The sequence below is a fragment of the Fukomys damarensis genome, unplaced genomic scaffold (genome assembly GCF_012274545.1).
Source record: "Fukomys damarensis isolate Sample0158 unplaced genomic scaffold, DMR_v1.0_HiC HiC_scaffold_39, whole genome shotgun sequence".
NCBI classification, from domain to species: Eukaryota; Metazoa; Chordata; class Mammalia; order Rodentia; family Bathyergidae; genus Fukomys; species Fukomys damarensis.
Window position 1 is genome coordinate 55,294,375 of NW_022900951.1, and position 23,097 is coordinate 55,317,471.

At 35.0% G+C, this 23,097-nt stretch overlaps 1 protein-coding gene across 1 annotated transcript in view; it reads right to left on the minus strand.

Annotated features, from left to right (window-relative positions):
* Tex11 (testis expressed 11) overlaps positions 1-23,097 on the minus strand; it is a 478,576-nt gene that overhangs the window by 87,891 nt on the left and 367,588 nt on the right. The window contains exons 21-24 of the mRNA XM_033760433.1: positions 20,146-20,186; positions 18,436-18,522; positions 12,687-12,757; positions 10,048-10,119 (exon numbers count right to left, since the gene is read on the minus strand). Coding sequence (XP_033616324.1) covers positions 10,048-10,119; positions 12,687-12,757; positions 18,436-18,522; positions 20,146-20,186 — 271 coding nt within the window. The remainder of the gene's footprint in view (positions 1-10,047; positions 10,120-12,686; positions 12,758-18,435; positions 18,523-20,145; positions 20,187-23,097) is intronic.

The following is a 23,097-nucleotide window of genomic DNA, read 5'->3' on the forward strand; positions in this document are numbered from 1 at the left end:
ATGGATTCCATTTCTTTCCTATGTTGGGCATTTATTTTTTCCATTTCTTTCTTATGCTGGGCCTTCATGGCTTCTATCATGGTCCTGAGCTCATCTATTTTTTTGTCAGTTTCTGCTCTAGAGTCTTGAATCACGATTTCCATTTTGCTCACTATCTCTGTGGTTATCTGGGAAATTATTTCTGTTTTAAATTTTTCTAGAGCCTGATTGATCTGTTTTGTTACTTCCTGTGCTTTGAGTTCAGGGTGTCCTGGTGGTTCACTGTCAGCCTTTTCATCCTCATTTGCCCTACTGTTTGCCATTTGAAAACTGGAAGTCTGTCCTTGTGTCTTGCTTAAGTGTTTTCTCATTTTTTGTTGTCGGACTGTCCTTGGTTTAATCTCTGGATTATCACCCAAATCTTCCTGATACAGTTGCACCCTAGCTTCTGTGTTTCTTGACCCACAGTTGTCTTGCTTAAGTGTTTTCTCATTTTTTGTTGTCGGACTGTCCTTGGTTTAATCTCTGGATTATCACCCAAATCTTCCTGATACAGTTGCACCCTAGCTTCTGTGTTTCTAATGACCCACAGACATTCTCATCTTCATAACATCAGAGAAAACAGCTCATCAAATCAATGGCAATGCTTTACCCCAACTGATACAATCAGCAACACATTTAGATCAAGCACAACTTGGAAACTGACCACCTGTGGTAGTCACTAGTCTATCACCCTTAAATCATTTGAATTAAATTGAAATAGAGAAGCAGTCCAGAACATGTCTGCAGTGAACAAACTTTTCAATATAGTATATTTACCATTTAATGGCTCAGACAGAGTGAGGATGCAAGACCCCTGATCTCAGTTAGCTGATTGCTGAACCCCATGACGCTCTGACCTCGGTCCTCAGAAAAATACCCTTGATGACCACCTCTGTCTTGGCAGAGTGGGTCCAAAGACTTGCACAGGCAGGAGATCTGAGAGTGCGGGCGGGGGCTTATGGGGGTTCAGGGGCGCCCACGCGACTACCTTCCTGGAGCTTGAGCGATGGCTGCTTTGTCGGGATCAGGCGTGGTTCTCCTTCCCGCGGTGGATCGGGGCCCGGCCTACTTTCCCGGCGCTTGAGCTATGGCTTCCCGGTGCTTGAGCGATGGCTGCTGGGTCGGAGCAGGCGTGGTTCTCTAGGTGTTTCTTGTATACAACATATTGTTGGATTTTGCTTCTTAGTCCATTCTGCCAGTCTATTTCTCTTGATTGATGAATTGAGGCCATTGACATTGATAGTTATAACTGATATGTACTGACTTATTATTGTCGTGTTATTTTTCTTTTGTTGACTCTCTTTACTTCCCCCCCCCTCCTTTTCGTTTCTTGCCTTTCCTATTTGATTTGGTTTGTTGAACCTCATGGTGTTGTCACCTTCATTGTCTTTTTCTAGGATATTGTTTAGAATTCCTAGTAGTGCTGGTTTGGTATCATGAGTTTTCTCTGGTGTTCTTTGTCATGGCAGCATCTTTTTTCCCCATCCATTTTGAAAGAGAGTTTTGCAGGATACATCAGTCTAGGTTGGATGTTGTTTTCTTTTAGGCCTTGAAATACCTCACTCCAGGCTCTCCTTGACCTGAGGGTTTGTATTGAAAAGTCTGCTGTGATTCTGATGGGCTTTCCTTTGCATGTGATTTGTTTCTTTTCTCTTACTGCTTGTAGTATTTTGTTTTTCCTGTTGGGTTTCTGGGATCTTGATTATTATATGTCTATGTGTAGTTTTTTTATCATGGCTAGTTGGAGTTCTATATGTCTCACTTATCTGTATGTGAAATTCTTCCCTTCTGTTTGGGAAGTTTTCTGTCATTAATTCTGTGAACAGCTTTTTAAAGTCATTTGTATTTTCTCCTGCTACTTCATGGATTCTATCATTCTTACATTATTCTTCTTTGCATCATCTAGGAGTTGTTGGATCATTTTCTCATGGTCCCTTAGAGATTTTAAGAGATCTCTCTTTTCACCATCACTGACTGCAATCCTATCTTCTATATCTAAGATCCTATATTCACATTGCTTTTTCTGCTATGAACACTTTCAGTAGAGTTTTTAATCTCCTGGATATCTGTTTGAATCTGTTTTATGGATTCCATTTATTTCCTATGTTGGGCATTCATTGTTTCTATTTCTTTCTTATGCTGGGCCTTCATGGCTTGTATAATGGTCCTGAGCTCATCTATGTTTTTGTCAGTTTCTGTTGCAGAGTCTCGAATCATGACTTTCATTTTGCTCACCATCTCTATGGTTATCTGGGGAATTATTTCTGTTTTGAATTTGTCTAGAGCCTGATTGATCTGTTTTGTTACTTCCTGTGCTTTGAATTCAGGGTGTCCTGGTGGTTCACTATCAGACTTTTCATCCTCATTTGTCCTACTGTTTGCCATTGGTGAACTGGAAGTCTGTCTTTGTGTCTTGCTGAAATATTTTCTCCTTTTTATTTTTGTTGTTGAGTTTTCCTTGGTTTAATTTCTGGGTTATTACTTAAATCTTCCTGGTATAATTGAGCTTTAGCTTTTGAGTCTCTAGTGACTCATAGACATTCTCATTTTCTTAATATCAGAGAAGACAACTCATTAAATCAATCACAATCCTTTGGCCCCATTGAGACAATCAGCAACACAATAGGATGAAGCACAATTTACAAATTGACCACTTGTGGTATTCATTAATGTATCACCTTTAAACCATATGAATTAAATTAAAATCAAGAAGCAGCCCAAAATATGTTCACAGTGAATAAACTCTTCAATATAGTATTTATAGTTTTTCACACCAAGGAAATTATTTGATATTTACATATGTGAGCACATGCGTATTTTAAAAGAAGCTACTTTAAATATGTTCCAATAACTAAATGAAATAACTCTAAAAGAAGGAAGATATAATAACAATGGTCATCATATATAGTGTTTTAAATAGATAGAAGTGATAAATATTGAATAGAAGTTCTAGAGTAAAAAAATACAATAAAAAGTAAAACTTCATGAGAATGAATCAATATTAGAATGAGTTGGCAGAAGCAACCAGAAAACATGAAGAAAAATTAATAGAGATTTTTGAACTATAGAAAACAGAATAAGAAAAATAAACAAAACATCAGTAAAATGTGGGACACCAAGAAGCACACCAAAAATGGGATATAAAAATGGATTATCAGAAGTATAAAAGAGAGCAAGAGCAGAAATTTTTTTATTTGGTGGAAACCTCCCCAGTTTTGATTAAAAGTATTCATCTACACTTCCACAAGACTCAACAAACTCTAGACATAATAAACACAGAGATTCAATCAACATACATTATAGCCAATACAGTACAGGAAAGACAAAAATTAGAAAATATTAAGAGAAAATGTCTTAACAGATACAAAGGAACCTAATTAATATTAACAGCTGACTTCTCATTAAAATAGTGGTGATAAGAAGGTAGTGGAATGATGTATTGAATGTGATAAAGACTAGGGATATAGGCCAGTGTAGAATGCTTGCCTAGTATGTGGGAGGCCCTAGGATGAACCTTCAGTACTAAAAAAGAACCCTCCAAGTGGTGAAAGAAAAATAACAGTCCATAAATAATGTTTATCCATCAAAACTAATTATCAGAACTGAAGTCTATGATGTTGCAAGCCTGTAATCTCATAACTGCTTTGGGTGGCAAAGGTAGGAGGATCTAAATTTAAACCCAGCCTGGGCAACTTAACAAAACCCTGTCTCAAAAGAAAAAAGAAAAAACAGACTGAAGATGTAGCTCAGTGTGAAGGCACTGGGTTCAAGACCCAATACTTCAAAAACAAAAAAAGAAACTAAAACAAAGAAAAACCCAAATAAAGACATTCTCAGATAAACAAGAGCTGAGAAAATTTGTTGCTAAGAGAAATTCTTTCAGGCTGAAAACAAGTGACCCCAAACAATAATCTTTAATTCAGATGAAAAGAAAGAATAAAAAGTAAGAGCAACTGTGTAAAACTCAAAGACAGTATAGATGCATAATGTTTTATTCTCTTGTTTCAAAAATCAGTTGTGAGGGTAGGAGCATACCTTATTTTTTGAATATGTGCTTAGCTTGTACGAGGACCTGGATTCAATCCCCAGCATAAAAAAAGCAATTGTATAATATACACCTATGTACTTATATACTGTTATATTACTGGGCCTCTGATATATAGAAATGTAATATATATGGCAATAACAGCACAAGAGGCAGGTGGGAATAAAGCTATTTTTGAGTAAGGAAATGTGACCATATGGTAAGTTGATTCCATACGAAGAAATGCAAAGATGCAGAAATAGTATTTACTATTTACTGTGGGGGAAGTTCAAGCCTGGCTGGGCCAGGTGTGTCACACTCCTGTCTCCTGAGCTAACTTGGAGACCTTGCTAAGGCTGAGCTAACTCATCTAAGTGCGTAGATGCTGGGTCCAACAGGCTACACCTTCGCCCCTAGTCAGTGACTCTGCCTAGTCCAAGAAAAATCACTCCTGCCTGGCCAATAAAATATCGCCAAATGTTAAATGTTCCTCCCATGCTCCTCCCCCATGGTTCCCTATATAAGCCTGTGCATTTCCTGAATAAAGGGGAAGTGTTCCAGAAACCTCCCCAGAGTCTGCCTTGTGATTCCACGCATTGCCCTCCCAGTCTGAGCTCCCAAACTTGTTCCACGAGCGGGCTCATGGACAAAACCAACAACTTACTAAAATGGTTAATATAACAAACTATAATATATATGCCCTCCTTTCTCCTCTCAGATTCTTTAAATCACATAAAATTATATTGTGATTCTATAAAACATATTGCATTTAGAACATATATAGATGTGACATATATAAGAAACCAGAATAAAAAGAAGATGGGGGATCAGAACTAATAGGAATAATATTTCTTTATCTCACTGGAATTGAATTTTTAATCTGATGTGAATTCAAATAAATTAAGATCTATATTGTAAGCCATATAGCACCTATTAAGAAAACATTACAGGGAGCTGGGGATTTAGCTCAGTGGGTCCGGTGCCTGCCTCACAAGTGCAAGGACCAAAGTTTGATCCCCAGTACCACAAAAAAAAATTACAAAAAAGTTTGTGCAAAAGTTGTTTTTAAAAAAAAAACACTAAAATTTTACAGTAGAAAACACTCAATGCAAAAGAAAGGAGGAAAACATCATACCCATGTTTATAGTAGTAAAATTAACAACAGCAAAACCTTGGAAACAGCCTATATGTCCATCAACAGATGAATGGATAAAGAAAATATGGTATTTATATACAAAGGAGTACTGCTTTGCTATAAAAAAGGATAAATTTGAGTCCTTTGTTGGAAAATGAATGCACCGTGAAACCATAATGTTAAGTGAAACAAATCAGACACACAAGCTTAAATGTGGCATGGTTTCTCTTATATGAGAAATCCAAAATATAAATAAATTAAGAGCAAAATAAAGGATAGATAATAGTAAAATGGGAGGCAGACATTTTACAAATGAGAAGGAGATCTAGAGATAGAGGAAGGGGGAGGGGTGTAAAAAGAATTAAGATGGGTTACATACATGTCACCAATTCCCCACAATGAATGTGATCATTATGTACTACAAACATTACTAATAAAGATAAAAATTTAAAAACGTGAGACACAGAAACTAGAAAGCAAAATGGCAGAACTACATCTGGTCATGAAAATAATATTTAATGTAACTGGATTAGACAACATAAGAGCAAAGAATGTGACATTGTATAGTAAAAAATAGACCAACTATATTATATCTACAGGAAATAAGTATCACATCCAAAGATAATAAATTGAATGTAAAAAGATGAAAAAAGTGGTGCTATGGATGCCAGGTGCAGTGGCACATGCCTGTAATCCCAGCACTTGAGAGGCTGAAGCAGGAGGATTGCTGTGAGTTCAAGGCCAGCCTGGTCTACACAGTGAATTAAAATAAACCTGAACTACATATATAGTGAGACCCTGTCTCAACAAAACAAAACAAACTTAAAAAGATGCTGTGGAAACATCAACTATAAGAATGTTGGAATAACACTATTAATATAAGACAAAAATAGAGAGGGTTTTTTTTGCTTTTGTTTTAGACAGGGTCTTATTATATATTCAAGCTGGCCTTGAACTTATTATGTAACCCAGGCTGGCCTGGAACTTGAGATGATCCTTTTGCCTCAGCCTCCTGAAGGATGGGATTATAGGCATGTACCACCACACCCAACTACAAAAATAGAGTTTAAAACAAAATATATTACTAGAGTAAAGAGAAATTTTGTAATAGTAAAGACTATTCCATCTGGAAGGTCTAGGAATTATAAACACATATGCAACTAACAATGGAGCCCAAATTACACAAAGTAAAAATGAAAAAATTGAAGGAAGAAACAGACAGTTGAACAATAAAATTTGAAGACTTTGATACCCTGATGTAAGTAATGGATAGAAGAACTAAACAGAAAATCATCATGGATATAGAATACTTAACACTATAAACATGCTAGACCTAATAGACATCCATAGGGAACCAAAAGACATCCACAGAACATTACACCAAGCCAATTCCTATGTATAGATTTTAAACGAAAACATATACCATAGAAAATTTTGTACATGAATGTTTACCACCACACTATTCAAAATAGCTGAAAACTGGAAACAACTGAAGTACACATGAATGGATAATAGGTGAATAAAATGTGATATATCCAGGCAGTGGAATGTTACTAAGCCATAAAAGGGTACCAAATACTTACTGATATATGCTACAACATGGAGAACTTTGAAAGCATTATTTTAGAATTTATAGAAGAAGCCAATTAGAAAAGATTAAAAACTACATGATGATATTTACATAAAATACCTAGAACATGTAAAACTATTCAGACAGAAAGTAGATCAATGACTGCCTAGGGCTGATGGCAGGAATGAAGAGTAACTGCTAATAGGTAAAGAGTTATGTTTAGAATGTGTAAAAATATTCTAAAATTGAAATGTTCTAAATTCTAGTTGCACATTTCTGAATATTTTTAAAACCATTACAGTGTACATGTAAGTAGGTGAATTCGGGCCAAGGGTGTAGCTCAGTGGTAGCGTGTTTGCCTAGCATGCATGAAATTCCAGGTTAAATCCCCAGCACTGCCCCCCAAAAATGAGTGAATTATAAAGTACACAAATTATACATCAATAATTCTGTTTATAAATAAGCCAAGTGTGGTGGTGGATTCTTGTACTTCCATCTACTCAGGAGGGTAAAGCAGAAGAATGATAAGTTTGAGATTAGCTTGGGCAATTTAGCAAGACACCAACTCAACATTAAAAAGCCAGGAATGTAACTCAAGGCAAGGCCTTGGGTTTAATCCCCACCACCCCCCAACACACATCTAGTGTGGGGGTCCAGACACTTTTTCAGTGACACATCAGACAGTAAATATTTTAGGCTTTGACAGCCATACAGACTCACTTTCATATATTTTTATTTACATTTTACACATATTAAATCAAGTTTTAGCTCTCAGACCACAAAAAAAAAACAGGCCTTGGGTCTGATGTAGCCAGTTTGCGGTAGTTTTCACAGCTGTTCTAGGAAAAAAAATGTGATTCCTTCACAAATTACAGAAATTTCCCCCAAACTCTTATTTGAAGGGTGGAGACATTGTTTGATAACACTGTGCAGTCTATCTATACTCTCTCATCATTTAATTTGGAAATCCTTCAATTTATGAGAGTTTAGAGAATGAGGTAAAGACGTATATAATAGAACTGAACAAATATTCTTTAGAGCACTACATCACCACAATGTAATTCACAAGGACCACACTTACGTGATGAAAAGCAGAAAGAAGTATATCTTCCAGTATCTAGCTACTCTTTCAAAATCAAAGATTACAGAAGGGTTTAGGTAAGAGAGTTCTTAGGAAACATAAAGGACCATGCTTAACACTTTGTGAAATTTCTCTCACTCATGAATTTGAGCTCTATTCACTGAAAAACAGTTTAAGAAACTTAGGACTATGAACTAGAAAGGAAGATTTTTTTAAAAGGAGGAATTTTTGAAAAGTTAAAAGTACAATATAAGGATAAGAAATTACTATTTTTTAGTAAAGCAAAATTTCTACTGATAATTAAATTACTTTTACCTTTATCTGTTCATTTGTTTTATTTACACTATGAGGTTTTTTAGTTCACTGAAGAGAAAATTTTTGTTTTGTTTTGTTTTGTTGAGACAGGGTCTCACTATGTAGTTCAGCCTGGCCTTAAACTCACTATGTAGTCCAGGAAGGCTTTGAAGTCATGGCTATCCTCCTGCCTCAGCCTCCCACGTGCTGGGATTAAAGGCCACACACGCCTGGTGAAGAAAAAATTTTGTGCTTTCATCTGTTTGTTTCTCATTTGTAAGAGTCTCTTTGTGTATAGTTTCTATTTTGAGTAATATTTTCTACATTCTTTTAAAGTCATGATATACAGTATATTAAATGTTAACAGTTATTGTTATTCTTTATTTTGTTATGAAATTTTGTTTTACTTTTTCATAAAAACAAGAGGAATGCTTTTTAATATTTTCTTTATTAATATCTACTTGTATGACATTTAATTTTTTTAAAGCAGAAGTGATTTTTGTTTGTTTTCTTTTGCTCTGTGGCATATAGATTCTTTTCTCATTTTTTCTTTTAAATGAAAAGACTTCTTCAAAGGGACCCCTTTACAAAACCACAAAAAAGGGCTTTGTCTTCTTTATGTCTGTATACTCCATACCTAGAATATTTCTTGGTGTTCAAATGTTTTTTAGCTAAACTCAACAAGGGAAGGGGAAAGAAAGGAAATATTGGGAGAGATCTGGCAGGAGTTTAAGTCTAAAGAATAATATGAAATAAAAGATTAATAGGAAGATAAGGATAAAGAGTAAAGTGGATTTTATACCAGTTGAAGAGAAGAAATGCTGACAAGTATGGGAATTTAGGAAGTTTTTGGTTTTTTTGTTGTCATTGTTGTTTTTGTTTTGTTTTGTTTTGTTTTTGTCCAGATAAAAAAAGCAGAAAGAGGATCTAAAGCTTTAAACATCATTTTAAAAAACCTAGTTGTCTAATTTGGAAAATGTTTTCTTAGCTTGAAAGAAGAAAGGTAAAGAGTTGAAAACAAATCAATAATCTGGTGTATAGCATAAGGCGATGCTGGTAGCTCCTAAAAGAGGTATGTTTTAAGAAACTAAGAAAGAAATTAAGGCAAAGGTAAGGAATTCTGTCTTCTTGTTAAAATAGAGTTGATGAGATTTATAAGGACATAAGACAAAAATAGCAAACACGATTGAGTGAAGAAAAACAAGATAAATAAAAAATTTCAGATGGCTACCAAAGCTACAGAAATGAATTTTTCCATAGAAAAAATGTGCAAAAGGCAACAAAAGTAGGGGAAACATTCCTACAGGCCATATATAATCATGAGAAAATGGATATAAAGACTATTAAAACAGACTAGGAAAGAATAGTCTATGGAAATGAGCATTTTTTTAAAAAGATGGTGTTTAATCCTTTTAAAAGAAGAGGCTAAGCCAAATGGAGGCTTTGTGTAGCAAGGAATTAGCCACTACAAACCTTTGAAATCAAGCTGCTGCTAGAATGAAGGAAAAGATTCTCTAAAGAGAATAAAAAAGAACTGTAAGAGGGAACACAAACATATCAAATACATTGAGTCCCTGGCTTACAATCATTTGAGTTTGCATTATATTGTAAATGCAGACAAATCGCGAAGTAGCTCACGTCTTCCCTATCATTTTAAGGTGATTGTAAAAGTGGTTTATTTATAATTGTACTGTACTGTAGCATCCATTTTAAGGTAACCATAAAAGTAAAAATAGTTTATTTACAGTATTTTGTGTGTGCTTTACATTGTATTATATGTGTCAAAGGTGTGTAAGATTCACGTTGTTGGATTTAGGAGCGAATCCAACTTATGAACATTCTCCTGGAACACTCTTTTCTAAGTCAAGGACTTAGTAAGGCACACTTAATTCTTATTCTGCCTTTGAAGTTTGCATCTTTACCTGTTCAGCAGTTGTTGAAGCTTTTCTCCCTTGCTCTAGGTCAAGTGCAGCTGCCATAAGTAGACATGCTTCCTGTGCAATCAAAATTAATCGGTCAGAATGGCAAAACTGGCACAGCTGACAAAAAAATAACCAGAAATGATTGAATAGTTAGAATTCTGTCAGGTAAACACAATTAGAATGAAAATCAGCAACATCCTGTCTGAATGAGAAAAATACTGCTTGGAAAGCACAAGTCACCATAAAAATTATATATACTATAACACTGATTTACAGTTTAATTTTGTATTACTTTCCATTGTTTTTACCACCTTCCTTAACTTATTCACAGTTTCCTATTTTTCCCAGTTACATGCACTGCTTGCGCCTGTATTTCTATCTAGTGATTTTCTTCTAGATGTATACTATCATTTCTAAGTGATTTTCCCTCTGGCACATATATTTCGCTTTGTATTGAATAGAGCCAAAATTAGTACATATAGTGTCATAGATGAAAGAGACAATGTCAAATCTTGACAGGCATTAGGCATAATTTCACCATTAAACCTTATCCTCTAGTTTTAGTAAAACAAAAACTTCCAGCTTTGTACTACCACAAAACTCTAGGCGAGTTGGATTCTTATATTCCAATCCTACAAGGGTTATCACAGATTCAAAAATTAAACTGATTTATTTTACCTAATTAAAATGGCAATTATATTTAATTTGCAAAGATTATTTCTTAATCTCCCCCAAAATTTAGTGATTGCAACCATCACTATAACTGAATTAATAGTATTTCAAAATAACCAATCTTTTTAGGTCTTGGGTTAACTCTTAAGTAAGGTGAGGGACTTATGCTAGATTATCACTTTTCTTTCCAGATTTAAAATTCTAAACAGTTAACTGATCTCAACCTATCAGACTGTGAACTTCTAAATGCATATGAAGGATATTCTCTAGCCCCTCCCCTTTTATTCTAACTTGGAGGGTAAACAATTATTTTTAAATTCTTATAAGTGAATAGCAAGCTCAAAAATACTTACACATGGAACCTGTATTAGGAAAAGTTATAAAGGAGGCCTATGCTTTTTATGTTTTAATCAGATCTGTTTACAGATATTTATTCTATATAAACCCAAGGCCTTGTGCATGCTAGGCAAGTACTCTAGTAAGCAGCTAATTCCTAGTCCTTTTTATTTTTTGTATTTCAAGATAGGGTCTTACTAAGTTGCACAAGCTGGCCTTAAACTTTCAGTCCTGCTTCAGCCTCCCAAGTACATGGGATTACAGACATGCACTACCTCACCCACTTTATTCTCTATTCTCATAAATTTATTCTTTCACTTTTCCTAATATGTTAGCAACTGACAACTTCTTAAAGTACTTCCATCCAAAAGATATTTACATTTTAATATAAAACTGGGAAAATGAAATCAAATCACTTCAAAAGCAAAGGAGTTATTTTGTAATGGTTGAATTTTAGGTTATGTGATGAATGTGCTATTTTACTCTAAGAAGATATATCATACATTCTTTTTTATTAGTATATGTTTGCAATACATAATACATTCATCTTGGGGAACTGGTAAATATACATATAGCATCATAATCATTTTTACTTCACTTTCCTCTCCCTACCCTTCTGTTTCCTCTATCCCTATATCCCCTTCACATCTTCACAATGCCTGCATCCTTGTTTCCTATCATGTAATTTTATTCTACTCTTTAAATTATTTATATTGTGGATTTTTCATATAAGGGGAACCACACAATATTTAACCTTCTGTGATTTATTTTGCTTAGAATTATGGTCTCAAGGTGCATCCATTTCATTACAAATGACTGAAATTTATCCTTCTTTATGGCTCAGTAGTATGCCGTTGTGTATATGTACAAGATTTTCTTTTTTTTTTCTTTTATTGAGTTTATTGGTACATTTAAGGTATACAGTACAATTACGTTCATTGTTGGGATCTTGTACCTTTACACGACAGGTCTTGGTTCTCATTTTTTCCCCTTGTCCATGCCCTCCCTTCATCCCCTCCTCCGCTCCCCATTTACAAACACTTTATTTCCATTTTTCAAGATTTTCTTTAATGACTCATCTGTTGATGGGCCTATAGGTCACTTCCAAGATTTAGCTATTAAAATATTGCGTGGCTGTAAACATTGGTGCACACATATCACTGTAATATATCTTTAACTCTTGGGAAAATACTCAGAAGTGGTATAATAGGGTCAAATGAAACTTCTATTTTAGTTATTTGAGGCATCTTCATACCGATTTTCATAGTGGTTGTATTAGTTTACATTCTCACCAACAGTGTAGAAGGGTTCTTTCCCCCCTACAACCTTGCTAGCTTTTGTTTTCTGAGTTCCTGGTGATAGCCATTCTTACTGGAATAAGATGAAATGTCAGTGTTGTTTTTGCTTTTGATTTCTCTAATCCACTGCACAGTCTTACATTATGCCCTACAGGGACAGATTTTCCTTAGGTTATCTCTGCTTAGACATATATTAAAAGTTCCTACTTTAAAAGATTAAAAGATTGGCTGTATTTATTATATATTTATGCTATTTATAGCTCTTTACTATAGCCATCATGGTCATATTCTTGTTATTGCCCATAAATGAAATAATTATTAGAAAAGAATTACCTTATAAGAAAGCATGAAAAATTCTCTCATTATCACTGGGTCTTTGTCAAATTGCACAGCCAAATTCCAAGCTGAAAGTCAGTATGAAATAATAGAAATCTGAAATCTGTTTGATCTGTATGATTACAATCTATGCTGTCTACATCTTTACTATGGATATTCTAAAACGTATTTCTCAGAGATTAAGAAATTAGCTTTAGTTTTATAGAAAAAAAATTGCAGGTAAATTTAGGTACTCCTATTTCTTGTAATCTTCCATTTTAGGCCAATGAACAATGGAACCACTGTAGAATTTTTCAAAAATTGGAAACATACAAAAAGAAATTTTTTGTTTGTTTTTTTGAGACAGGGTCTCACTATGTAGTTGAGACTGACCTGAAACTCACTATGTAGCCCAGGCTGGTCTCAAACTCACAGTGATCCTCCTGCGTCAGCCTCCCAAGTGCTGGGATCACAGGCATGCACACCATGCTCGGCTCAAAGAGAATTTTTAATTGGCACAAAACCATTTAAAATATGAAGATCAACAAAGAAAAGGTGAAAGAAGTCAAAATTCAGCTAAGCAGAGAACACACTAGTAATTTATCATCATCATCGTCGTCGTCATGATGATGATGATGATGATGATGATGATGATGATGTATCAGGGATCAAACTCAGGACCTTGCACATGTAAGAAAGGTGGTGGCACCACTGAGCTAAATCCCAGCCCTCATTCACATTTTTCAGAGAACAGTAGAAGCTCCAATTAGGCAACATGATCTTTACTTTGGAAAATCAAAATTAAAATATAGTAAAAAATACTTTTTCAAACTCAAAAGATCAAAGTTATCAAACTTTTTAATAGTTTAAATGTGTTATTTTCCACTATTTGCATACATTTTTCAGAAAGCAGATTGTTGATTTATTCCCTTCTAGTTTAGAACCCCAACAAATCCCCAGTACAGGGCAAGATTCACATAGAAACAAAACTACCTCTGTAGTAATTTTCTCCAAATTTTTAAATGTATTTTTATTAAATAAAACCTACAAAGCCTGGGGAAGTAGCTCAGTGGTGGAGCCCTTTCCTATCATGCACAAGGCCCTAGGTTGAATCCTTAGCACCACAAGATAACAGCAATAACAAACCTACATAGAGCAAATAACACAACTCATAATTATACAGCTTGATGAATATCTTGTCTTTTTTAACTTTTTCAAAATAGATCTCTAAGGAAAACCAGCAAAATATTAGCCTATGCATAACCATCTGCTTAGGGAGCACATTCTTCCATTGTGCTTGGCACATAGATTTCCTTGTGGTGGGATTTTTTTTAAGGGGGAAGAAGGGTATATTTTCTCCCCATCTCTCCTTTCTCCTGTCCTCTCTCTTCCCCTGTACACATGTAGATGGAATAGGAGAAGCCCTTGTTGCTGTAGATTTGTGTGCAGCCTGGCAGCCTTAAGCCCACCTGGGCACATTTAGAAAAAAAGCAAAAACACCAAAAACAAAACAAAAAAAAAAAAACACACCTTTTTTTATCCATTCAACAGCTGGTGGGCATTTGGGATGTTTGCAAGTTTTAGCTATTACAAATTGTGTCACTGTAAACATGAGTGTGTATATATCATTATAGTATGATGCTTTCAATTTGGGGGGAAGATACCCAGAATGAGACTACCTGGGTCAAATGGGACCTGTAATCTTAGTTTTTAAAGGAATCTCCACACTGACTTCCAGATTGGTTGCAACAGTCTACTCCCACCAAGAGTGGAGAAGGGTTCTTTTCTCCCACATGTCTGTGAGCATTTGTTGTTGGTTGATTTTTTGATATTAGCCATTCTTTCTGGAGTGAGATGATATCTCAGTGTTGTTTTAACTTGCTGAGTGTTTTTTCATGTATTTATTTGCCATTTCTAGTTCTTCATCTGAGAAGTGTCTATTCACTTCAGATGCCTACTTTTGGATTGGGTCTTTAAATTTGAGAGGATCAATTCTTTTCTCAATTCTTTGTATGTTCTAGATACTAGTCCTTCTTTTGAGGGACTATTGGGTAGAATTTTTCCCACTCTGTGGGTTGTCTTTTCACTCTGTTGGTGATTTCTTTTGTGGTGCAAAAATTATTTAACAGGATAAAATCACAGTTGTTGATTCTTTGTATTATTCCGTGTGGTCTGGGTTTTGTTCATGAAGTCTTTGCCTACTCCAATGTCCTCAAGAGTTCTCCCCATTCTTCCAGCAGATTTACTGTTTCTGTTTTAATATTTAGATCTTTAATCCATTTTTATTTTAATTTAGTGCATGGTGAGAGACATGGGTCTAGTTTTAGTCTTTGGCATGTAGAAAGCCAGTTTTTCCAGCATCACATATTAAAGAGACTATCTTTTGGCCCCTTTGTCAAAGATAAGATGACTGAGTTTTTTGGGGGTAGTTTCTGCCTCTTCTAGTCTGTTGCATTGATCCTCAGGTCTTTTTTTTCCAGTACCATTCTGTTTTCATCACTGTAGCACTGTAGTATAATTTCAAGTCTGAGACAGTCATGCCCCCTGATTGTCTATGTTGCCCAGAATTATTTTTGCTATTCTAGGTTTCTTCCTGTTTCAAACAAATTATAGGAATGCTTTCTCTAATTCTGTGAAGTATGATAATAGCATTTTAATTGGGATTGCACTAAATTTGTATTGCAATTTTGAGAGTATGGCCATTTTTTTTCTCATTGAGTTTATTGGTACATTTTAGGTATACAATACAGTTACATTCATTATTGGGACCTTGTACCTTTACATGACAGGTCTTGGTCCTCATTTCTCCCCTTGTCCCTACCCTGCCTTCACCCCCTCCTCCCATCCCCATTTAAAAACACTTTATTTCCATTTTTTTCATTTTCTCATATTTTTTCTTTCCCTTCTTACCTTTCCCCTATCCTTCCCACTTTCCCTACACCTTTAGCACTTTTCTTCCTATTTCACATTGTCAATTATATCATTAGGATCTTATGTTCTATTATAGTTTTTCACACCAGAGAAACTATTTGGTATTTACACATGTGTGCCTTATTTATTTCATTTAGGAGTATATCCTCAATATGTATCCATTTTCCTATGAATGACTCTAATTTCTCATTCTTTATGGCTAAGTAGTATTCCATTTTATAGAAAAACCACATCTTTATGCAGTTTCCAACTGATGGGCAAATGGGCTGTTTCCAAGTTTTAGCTATTACAAACTGTGCCGCTATAAACATAGGTGTGTATATATCACTGTTTTATGATTGTTTTAATTCTTTTGGAAAGATACCCAGCAGAGGGATGGCTGGGTCAAATGGAACCTCTAGTCTCAGCTCTTTGAGATATCTCCATATTGATTTCTATAGTGTTTGTACCAGTCTGCACTTCTACCAGTAATGGAGAAGGGTTCCTTTCTCCCCACAACCCCACCAACATGTGTTATTATATGATTTCTTGATAGCAGCCACTCTTTGTGCGGTGAGGTAGAATCTCAGTGTTGTTTTCATCTGCATCTCTCGAATGACCAGTGATGTGGAACATTTTTTCATATATTTACTGCTGCTTTTACTTCTTTGTCTGAGAAATGTCTGTACATTTCAGATGCCCATTTTTGAATTGGGTCTTTATATTTGGGGGGGCTGATTGTTTTGTGTTCTTTATATATGCTAGATAATAGTCCTTTGTCTGAGGAGCAGCTCGTAAAATTTTTTTTCCCACATTGTAGGTTGTCTCTTAGTTCTGTTGATGGTTTCTTTTGCAGTGCAGAAGCTTTTTAATAAGATAAGATCCCAGTTCTTGATGAATTCTGCTAGTTCCCATGCTACTGAGGATTTGTTCATAAAGTCTTTTCCTATGCCAATGTCTTCAAGAGCTCTGCTTAACTTATCTTCCAGAAAATTTAGTGACTCTTTTTAAATATTTAGATCTTTAATCCAGTTGGATTTTAGTTTAGTGCATGGTGAAAAGTAAGGGTCTACTTTTAATGTTTGGCAGGTTGAAATCCAGTTTTTCGAGAGTATGGCCATTTTAACTATATTGGTTCTTGCTACCTAAAAGCAAGGAATATCTTTCCATTTTCTGGTATCTTCTTTGATCTCCTTTTTTTTTTTTCCGCTTTGAGTTTATTGGTACATTTTAGGGATATAGTACAGTCCTTCTTAAGCACACTATAGTTTGCAGTGTAAAGGTCCTTTACTTCCTTTGTTAGATTGATTCATAAATATTTCAATTTTTTGATGCTATATTGAAAAGTATTTCTTCCCTAATTTCATTCTCAGTGAGTTTGTTACTTGTGTACAGGAAGGTATTTATTTTAGAATGTTGACTTTGTAACCAGCTATGCTACTGAATTTGTTTATTAACTCTAGGAGTTTTTTGGTGGAGGTTTTGGGTTTTGGGAGGTTTTTCTTCTATACAGAAGATCATGTCATCTGCAAATAATGATACTTTAACTTCTTCCTGTTCTATCTTTATTCTTTTTATTTCTTTCTCTTGTCTAATTGCTCTGGCTAATGTTTCCAGAACTATATCGAATAGGAGTGGTGATAGTACACATGCTTGTCTTGTTCATGATTTTAGAGTGAAAGCTTTCAGTTTCTGAGTGATTAATATTATGTTGGCTGTTGGCTTATCATACATGTCTTTTATCATATTGAGATGAGGATCATCTATTTCAATTTTCTGTAGGGTTTTTAAAATCACAAATAGGTGTTGGACTTTGTCAAATGCTTTTTCTGCATCTACTGAGTGATCATGTGATTTTTGTCTTCGGCTTTGTTGACATGGTGTATTACATTTATTGATTTGCACGTGTTGAACCATCCTTGCATCCTACGGATAATTCCTTCTGAGTCATGGTGTATAATCTTCCTGATGATTTGCTGAATTCTGTTTGCTGGTATCTTTTTGAGAATTTTTGTGTCTGTGTTCATTAGGGTGATTGGCCTGTATAGTTTTCTTTTTTGCTTGGGTCCTTCTCTTGTCTTGATATCAGGGTAATACTTGCTTGTAGGAATGATTTTGGGAGTATTGTTTCCCTTTTTATTTTATTAAAGTGTTTAAAAAGAATTGGTATTAGGTCTTCTCTTAATTTCTTATAGTATTACGCAGTGAAGCCAACTGGACTTGGGCTGTTCTTTGTTGGCAAATTTGTAATTACATTTTTAATTTCATTGACTTATATTGGGTAATTTAGAATTTCTATATCTTCTTGATTCAGTTTTGGTAATTCATATGTATGCAGGAATCTGTTCATTTTTTCTGTGTTTTCCAGGTTCTTGCAGTAGGTATTTATGATCTGGATTTCTCCAGGATCCATTGTGATTTCTCCCTTTTTATTCCTACTTTCATGATTTTAAGTCTTTTCTTTCCTTCTTTTAATTAAGATTGTTGAAGGGTTTACCATTATTATTTGATCTTTCAAAGAAGCCATTCTTCAATTCACCCTAGACCATGTTTAGAGGCATAACTTTTGGAAACCTGAAGTTTTAATTCATTATTTTTTTCTCAGAGCCATTTCTAAAGAAAAGGAAGAAAACTGACATTGAGCAGCCTACTATGTGGTAGACAAAAAAGGAATAAATCAGCAATTGGCTTTTATAATAACTATATAAGTATATATCAGTATTTCCATTTTATAAATGATGATACTGAGATTAAGCAAGTTATCCTGGTACCCATAACTACAACGTACCAGAATTTGAACCCACATCTGATTCTATCATCCTACAATATTTCCCATAGTCACAGAATATTCTTTTACCTATTTTTCGAAACCAGTGAGCTTCATTAGCCCTGGAATCCAAAGTTGAATTTTCTCCCTGAAAAAGCTGAGCAAGTTTCAGGAGTGCTGCATCAAAAAGGAAAATATGATACTTAGTTCTTTTACTTTTTATGCTAGTAAAGTTAATCCTGCTTCAAAAAGTCATGCATAAATTTGAATTTAAAAAACTCATCTTTTGTGTGTGCATGCATGAGTGCACATCAAAAGTAATTCAAATGACAAAAAGTTCCAAGAAGCTGTTAACTCAAACTTTGGAGGACAAAAATATCTTTAGAGAGATTCATAATTTCAAATAGTGTCATCATTTACCACCCAAAGTAGAAAGATATGACTTACATGTAAGGAAACAAAGAATAATTATTAAAAATTCTGAAATGATATTGCGTGTGTGTGTGTGTGTGTTTTGTGACAGGGTCTCACTGTGTAGTTCAGGAAGACATTGAACTCACTATGTAGCCCAGGCTGGCCTTGAACTCACCTTTCTGACTCAGCCTCCTGAGTTCTGGGATTACAGGCATGCACCATCACACCTGGCTCTGAAATGGTACTTTGTTGAGTTCAATACTCAGCACAGAAAGAAAAACCTGAACTAGAGTTTAACAAGTAAAAGAGTATGAATGGGCTATTGTGAGGTTTTGTTTTGTTTTGTTTTGTTTGTTTGTTTGTTTGTTTGGTAGAATGGGGAATAGAGCTCAGGACCTTGTGTTTGCCAAACAAGTGTGTATCACTGAGTAAATCCCCTGCTGAACTATTAGAATAAATTGAATAGTTTCCAAGACATGAACTTTTTTGTATGTTTGGACTTTCAAAAAAAAAAGAGGCACTACAAAAACAGGCATATGGGCAGTTGAGATTAGATTTGTTAGGCAAAATGGACCACCTAAGAAAGAATGGAGTTGGTAAAAGGAATATAATGTCACTAGATTACCTCCAATAAAATAGACAGGGAAGAATTGTGAGTAAATAGGAGAGATGACTCAGACCTTTGTTAGAAACATAGCTTCAAAAGAAGAGTAAAACATTCAAATTTGGCTCACAAAGCATAAAAACCCAACAGGGTCTAGAACATTTTTATTGTCCTGATATTTTTTAACTTTCAATGTGCAGTTTAGGAGTAATGATGATTAGAAAGAAAAGAAGGAAAGGAGGGAGAGAAGAAGGGAAATGCCCTTAAAATGAATTGGAATAAAAGCAGAACTGGTTGGGTGTGGTAGTGCACACCTGTAATCCCAGCACTTGGGAGGTTGAGGCAGAAAGTTCACCCCAAGTTTGAGGCCAGCCTGAACTACCCAGTGAGTTCAAAGCCAGGCTGAACTATATAATGAGTGCCTGTCTTACAAAAAAAAAAAAATCGGGCTGGGGAATTAGCTCAGTGGTTCTGCTGCCTGCCTCGCAAGTGCAAGGTCTTAAATTTGATCCCCAGTAACCCCACCCACCAAAAACAAGTAAAAACCAAAAACCAAAATAAAACAAAAACAGAACTGAAGTTATGTTTGGAGATGAATGGTAGCGATGCCAAACTTTTCTTTGCTTGTGAATAAAGAAAACAGTCTCCTGTGGTAAATGTTAATAAGGAGCACAAAGTTTAGCTCAAATACAAGATTAGAGAAAGTGTACTCTATTTACCTGGAGAATTAAATAGCACATAGAAGCAAGATTAGAACTGAGAATAATGAATGAGACATTTACCTGTATTCATCCATGTCAAAAGTCGATCTATTTCTTTTTTTCTAAAAAATAAAGAAAAAGTTTTAAATTGTTCTAAACAGAAACGAACTAAAAAGATACTATTTGTACCTGGAAAGTGGGCTAAAAATGGTAAAGTTTTATATTCAAGACTCTAATGTATTATTTCAAGATTCTTCCCCTACCACTAGAATATATGGTTACTCATTTTCTTTTCTCCTCCTTTTATACTTAGTCTCAGCAATAGTGTCTTAAAATGGCTGATAAAGTTTTATATTATAAATATTACAGGGCCATAAAGTTTGGGAGCAGGTAATATAACAACCACTGTAATTTGTTTTGTGTTTTTTGAAAGAGGGGTTATTACAGCCCTTGCTTTCAAATAAAAATGTATAGAAGTGTAGTGTATAAAAAAAGATAGGGCTGGGGTAGTAGCACAGTAGTAGAGCACTTGTGTAGAATGCAGGTGTTCCTGGGTTTAATCCCTAGAGCTGGAATAAAAGGTGAAAGGAGAGAGCTTTAGTTGAATCAGGGGTGGGTGAAGGCCTGCAACATCAGCTTCCTGGAAGTCACTGAGGCAGTGCCACAAAATCTCCCAGGAATTACATATATTTTTTTTAAAACTTATTTCATACAAAATTCTCACTTTACAGGTGAGGAAACAGACCTAGTAATGAGGGCTTCTTTGTTCAAGGTGATGGAGTTAGTGAAAAAGTCAATTCTATATCTAGGTTAATCTTAGGCAAACTTCTTTAAGGGGTATTTGAATTTTAAAGGGGGACTTCTGGTTTCCAGTTTTGCTTCAAGGGAAATTGAAAGCTGTTATTCTGCCCTAACATTTACAAGCTAATTAGACAGAAATCAGCAACTCTTACATTCATAGAAGCAGTGATGAAAAGGGCAAACCACTGCCACAAAGATCGGAGAGACAGACAGGTGAAAACAGGGAGTCACAACTTATATTTCTTTGTTGATTTTTTTGTCTAGTTGTTCTATTCATCTGTGATAGTGGGGTATATAATTGTATTGATTTTTTTTGCTCTTTATGTCCACTTGTGTTTTATGAAGTTGTGTGTTCTGGTGTTTGGCGGGTATGTTTATAATTGTTATCACTTCCTGTCCAATTGTTCCCTTATCTAGTTATCTTCTTTGCCTCTTCTGATCAGTTTTGGCTAAAGCCCAATGCCTGAGTATATGAGAGCCACACTTGCTATTTATTGAGTTCCCATTGCATGGAATGTTGTTTTGTATCCTTTGATTTTTTAGTCTATACATTTATTTTTGCACTAAATATACTAGATTTTGTTCTTGATTCATTCTGCTAATCTGTGTCTTTTGATTGGAGAAGTTCGACTATTTACATTGAAGAGTCATTACTGAAAGTTATTGACTTATTCCTATCATTGTATTATTTTCCTGGTACTAATTACATTTTCACCTATTCTGCTTAGCTGCTCATCTTGCCAAGTGTATTAATTCCTTTTGACTTGTTAGCACTGTTAGCTTCATTATCTCTTTCTAGAATTTTCTTGAGAATTTTTTGGCATGCTGGCTTGATAGTCATGAATTTCTTAAGGTGCTCTTTGTCACAGAAAGACTTTAATTCTCCATCAATTTTGAAAGATAGTTTTGCAGAATGTCAGTCTGGGGTGGAAATTGTTTTATCTTAGGGCTTGAAACACTTCATTCCAAGCTTTCCTCACCTTTAAGTATGTGTTGAGAAGTTTTCTGTAATTCTAATGGGTTTGATTTATAAGTGATTTGTTGTTTTTCTCTAATAGTTTTTAAGATTCTGTCCTGGTGATGGATTATTGGGATTTTTGACTATGATGTGTCATGGAGAAGTTTTTTCTGATCATAACTACTACAGGTTCTATATGCTTTACTTATCTCTATGTTAAATTATTTCCCCATATTTGGAATATTTTCTATTATTTCTGTAAACAGGCACTTTATGCCATTTGTACTGTCTTCTGATATTTCAGTAATTCCAATTAATCTTAGATTAATCTTTGCTCCATCTAGTATCTTTTGGATCCATTTTTTATGTGTCCTTTTGTTTTTAAGGTGTCTCTGAATAAATGGTCACCAATGTTAGTCCTATCTTCTATTTTTGACACTCTGTCATTGCACTGGTCATTTTTGCTGACCATACTTTCAATAGAATTTTCTTTCTCCTGGATTTATATTTGGTACCTTCTCACAGACCCTAATTCTTTGCTAATGTGGTCCTTCATGTTTTGTGTCACTTTGTTTAGCTCACCTGGATTTTTCTTACTTTTTCCTGTAAGGTCGACAATCATTTTGCTTATCAATCATTTTGCTTCTTATCAATCATTTTGTTCAATATCTCTTTAGTCATATCTTCTTCAAACTCTCCAAGCACTTAATTCACCTGATTTTTTTCACTCCTGTTTTATCATTTCAAATGTTAGCTATGTGGTTTTTTTAATTTCATCCCCACTGATGCCTAATGGGTCAGCTTTGGGGGAGTTGGGAACCATGTTTCTGTTGTTGTTGTTGTTGTTGTTGTTGTTGTTGTTGTGCATTTTGGAAGCCATGTTTCTGTTGTTGTTGTGAGTTTTGGGAGCCATATTTCCATTGTTGTTGGTGTTGCTGTTGTTGTTGTGGTGGCGGCGGTGGTGGTGGTGGTTTTTTTTAGTGCGTGTGTGTGTGTGTGTGTGTGTGTGTGTGTGTCGAGGGTTTCTGGTTCATTATAGTGGGAAAACTTTGTTGCCATTGTGGAGAGATCTTTAGTTAATGTGTACTTTTTAGTGATGCACTCTGAACATGAATAACTATAGACCTTTGCTTCTTTCCCAAGATCCAATCACCTTTATTAATTTGGAAAGAGAGGCTGCAGCATAGTTGACCCAGCACCCAGTTCTCAGGGGATGGGCTGTAGGGTAGTTAATTACACAAAGGCAATGCAGATATTGGCATAAAGAGAAAAAC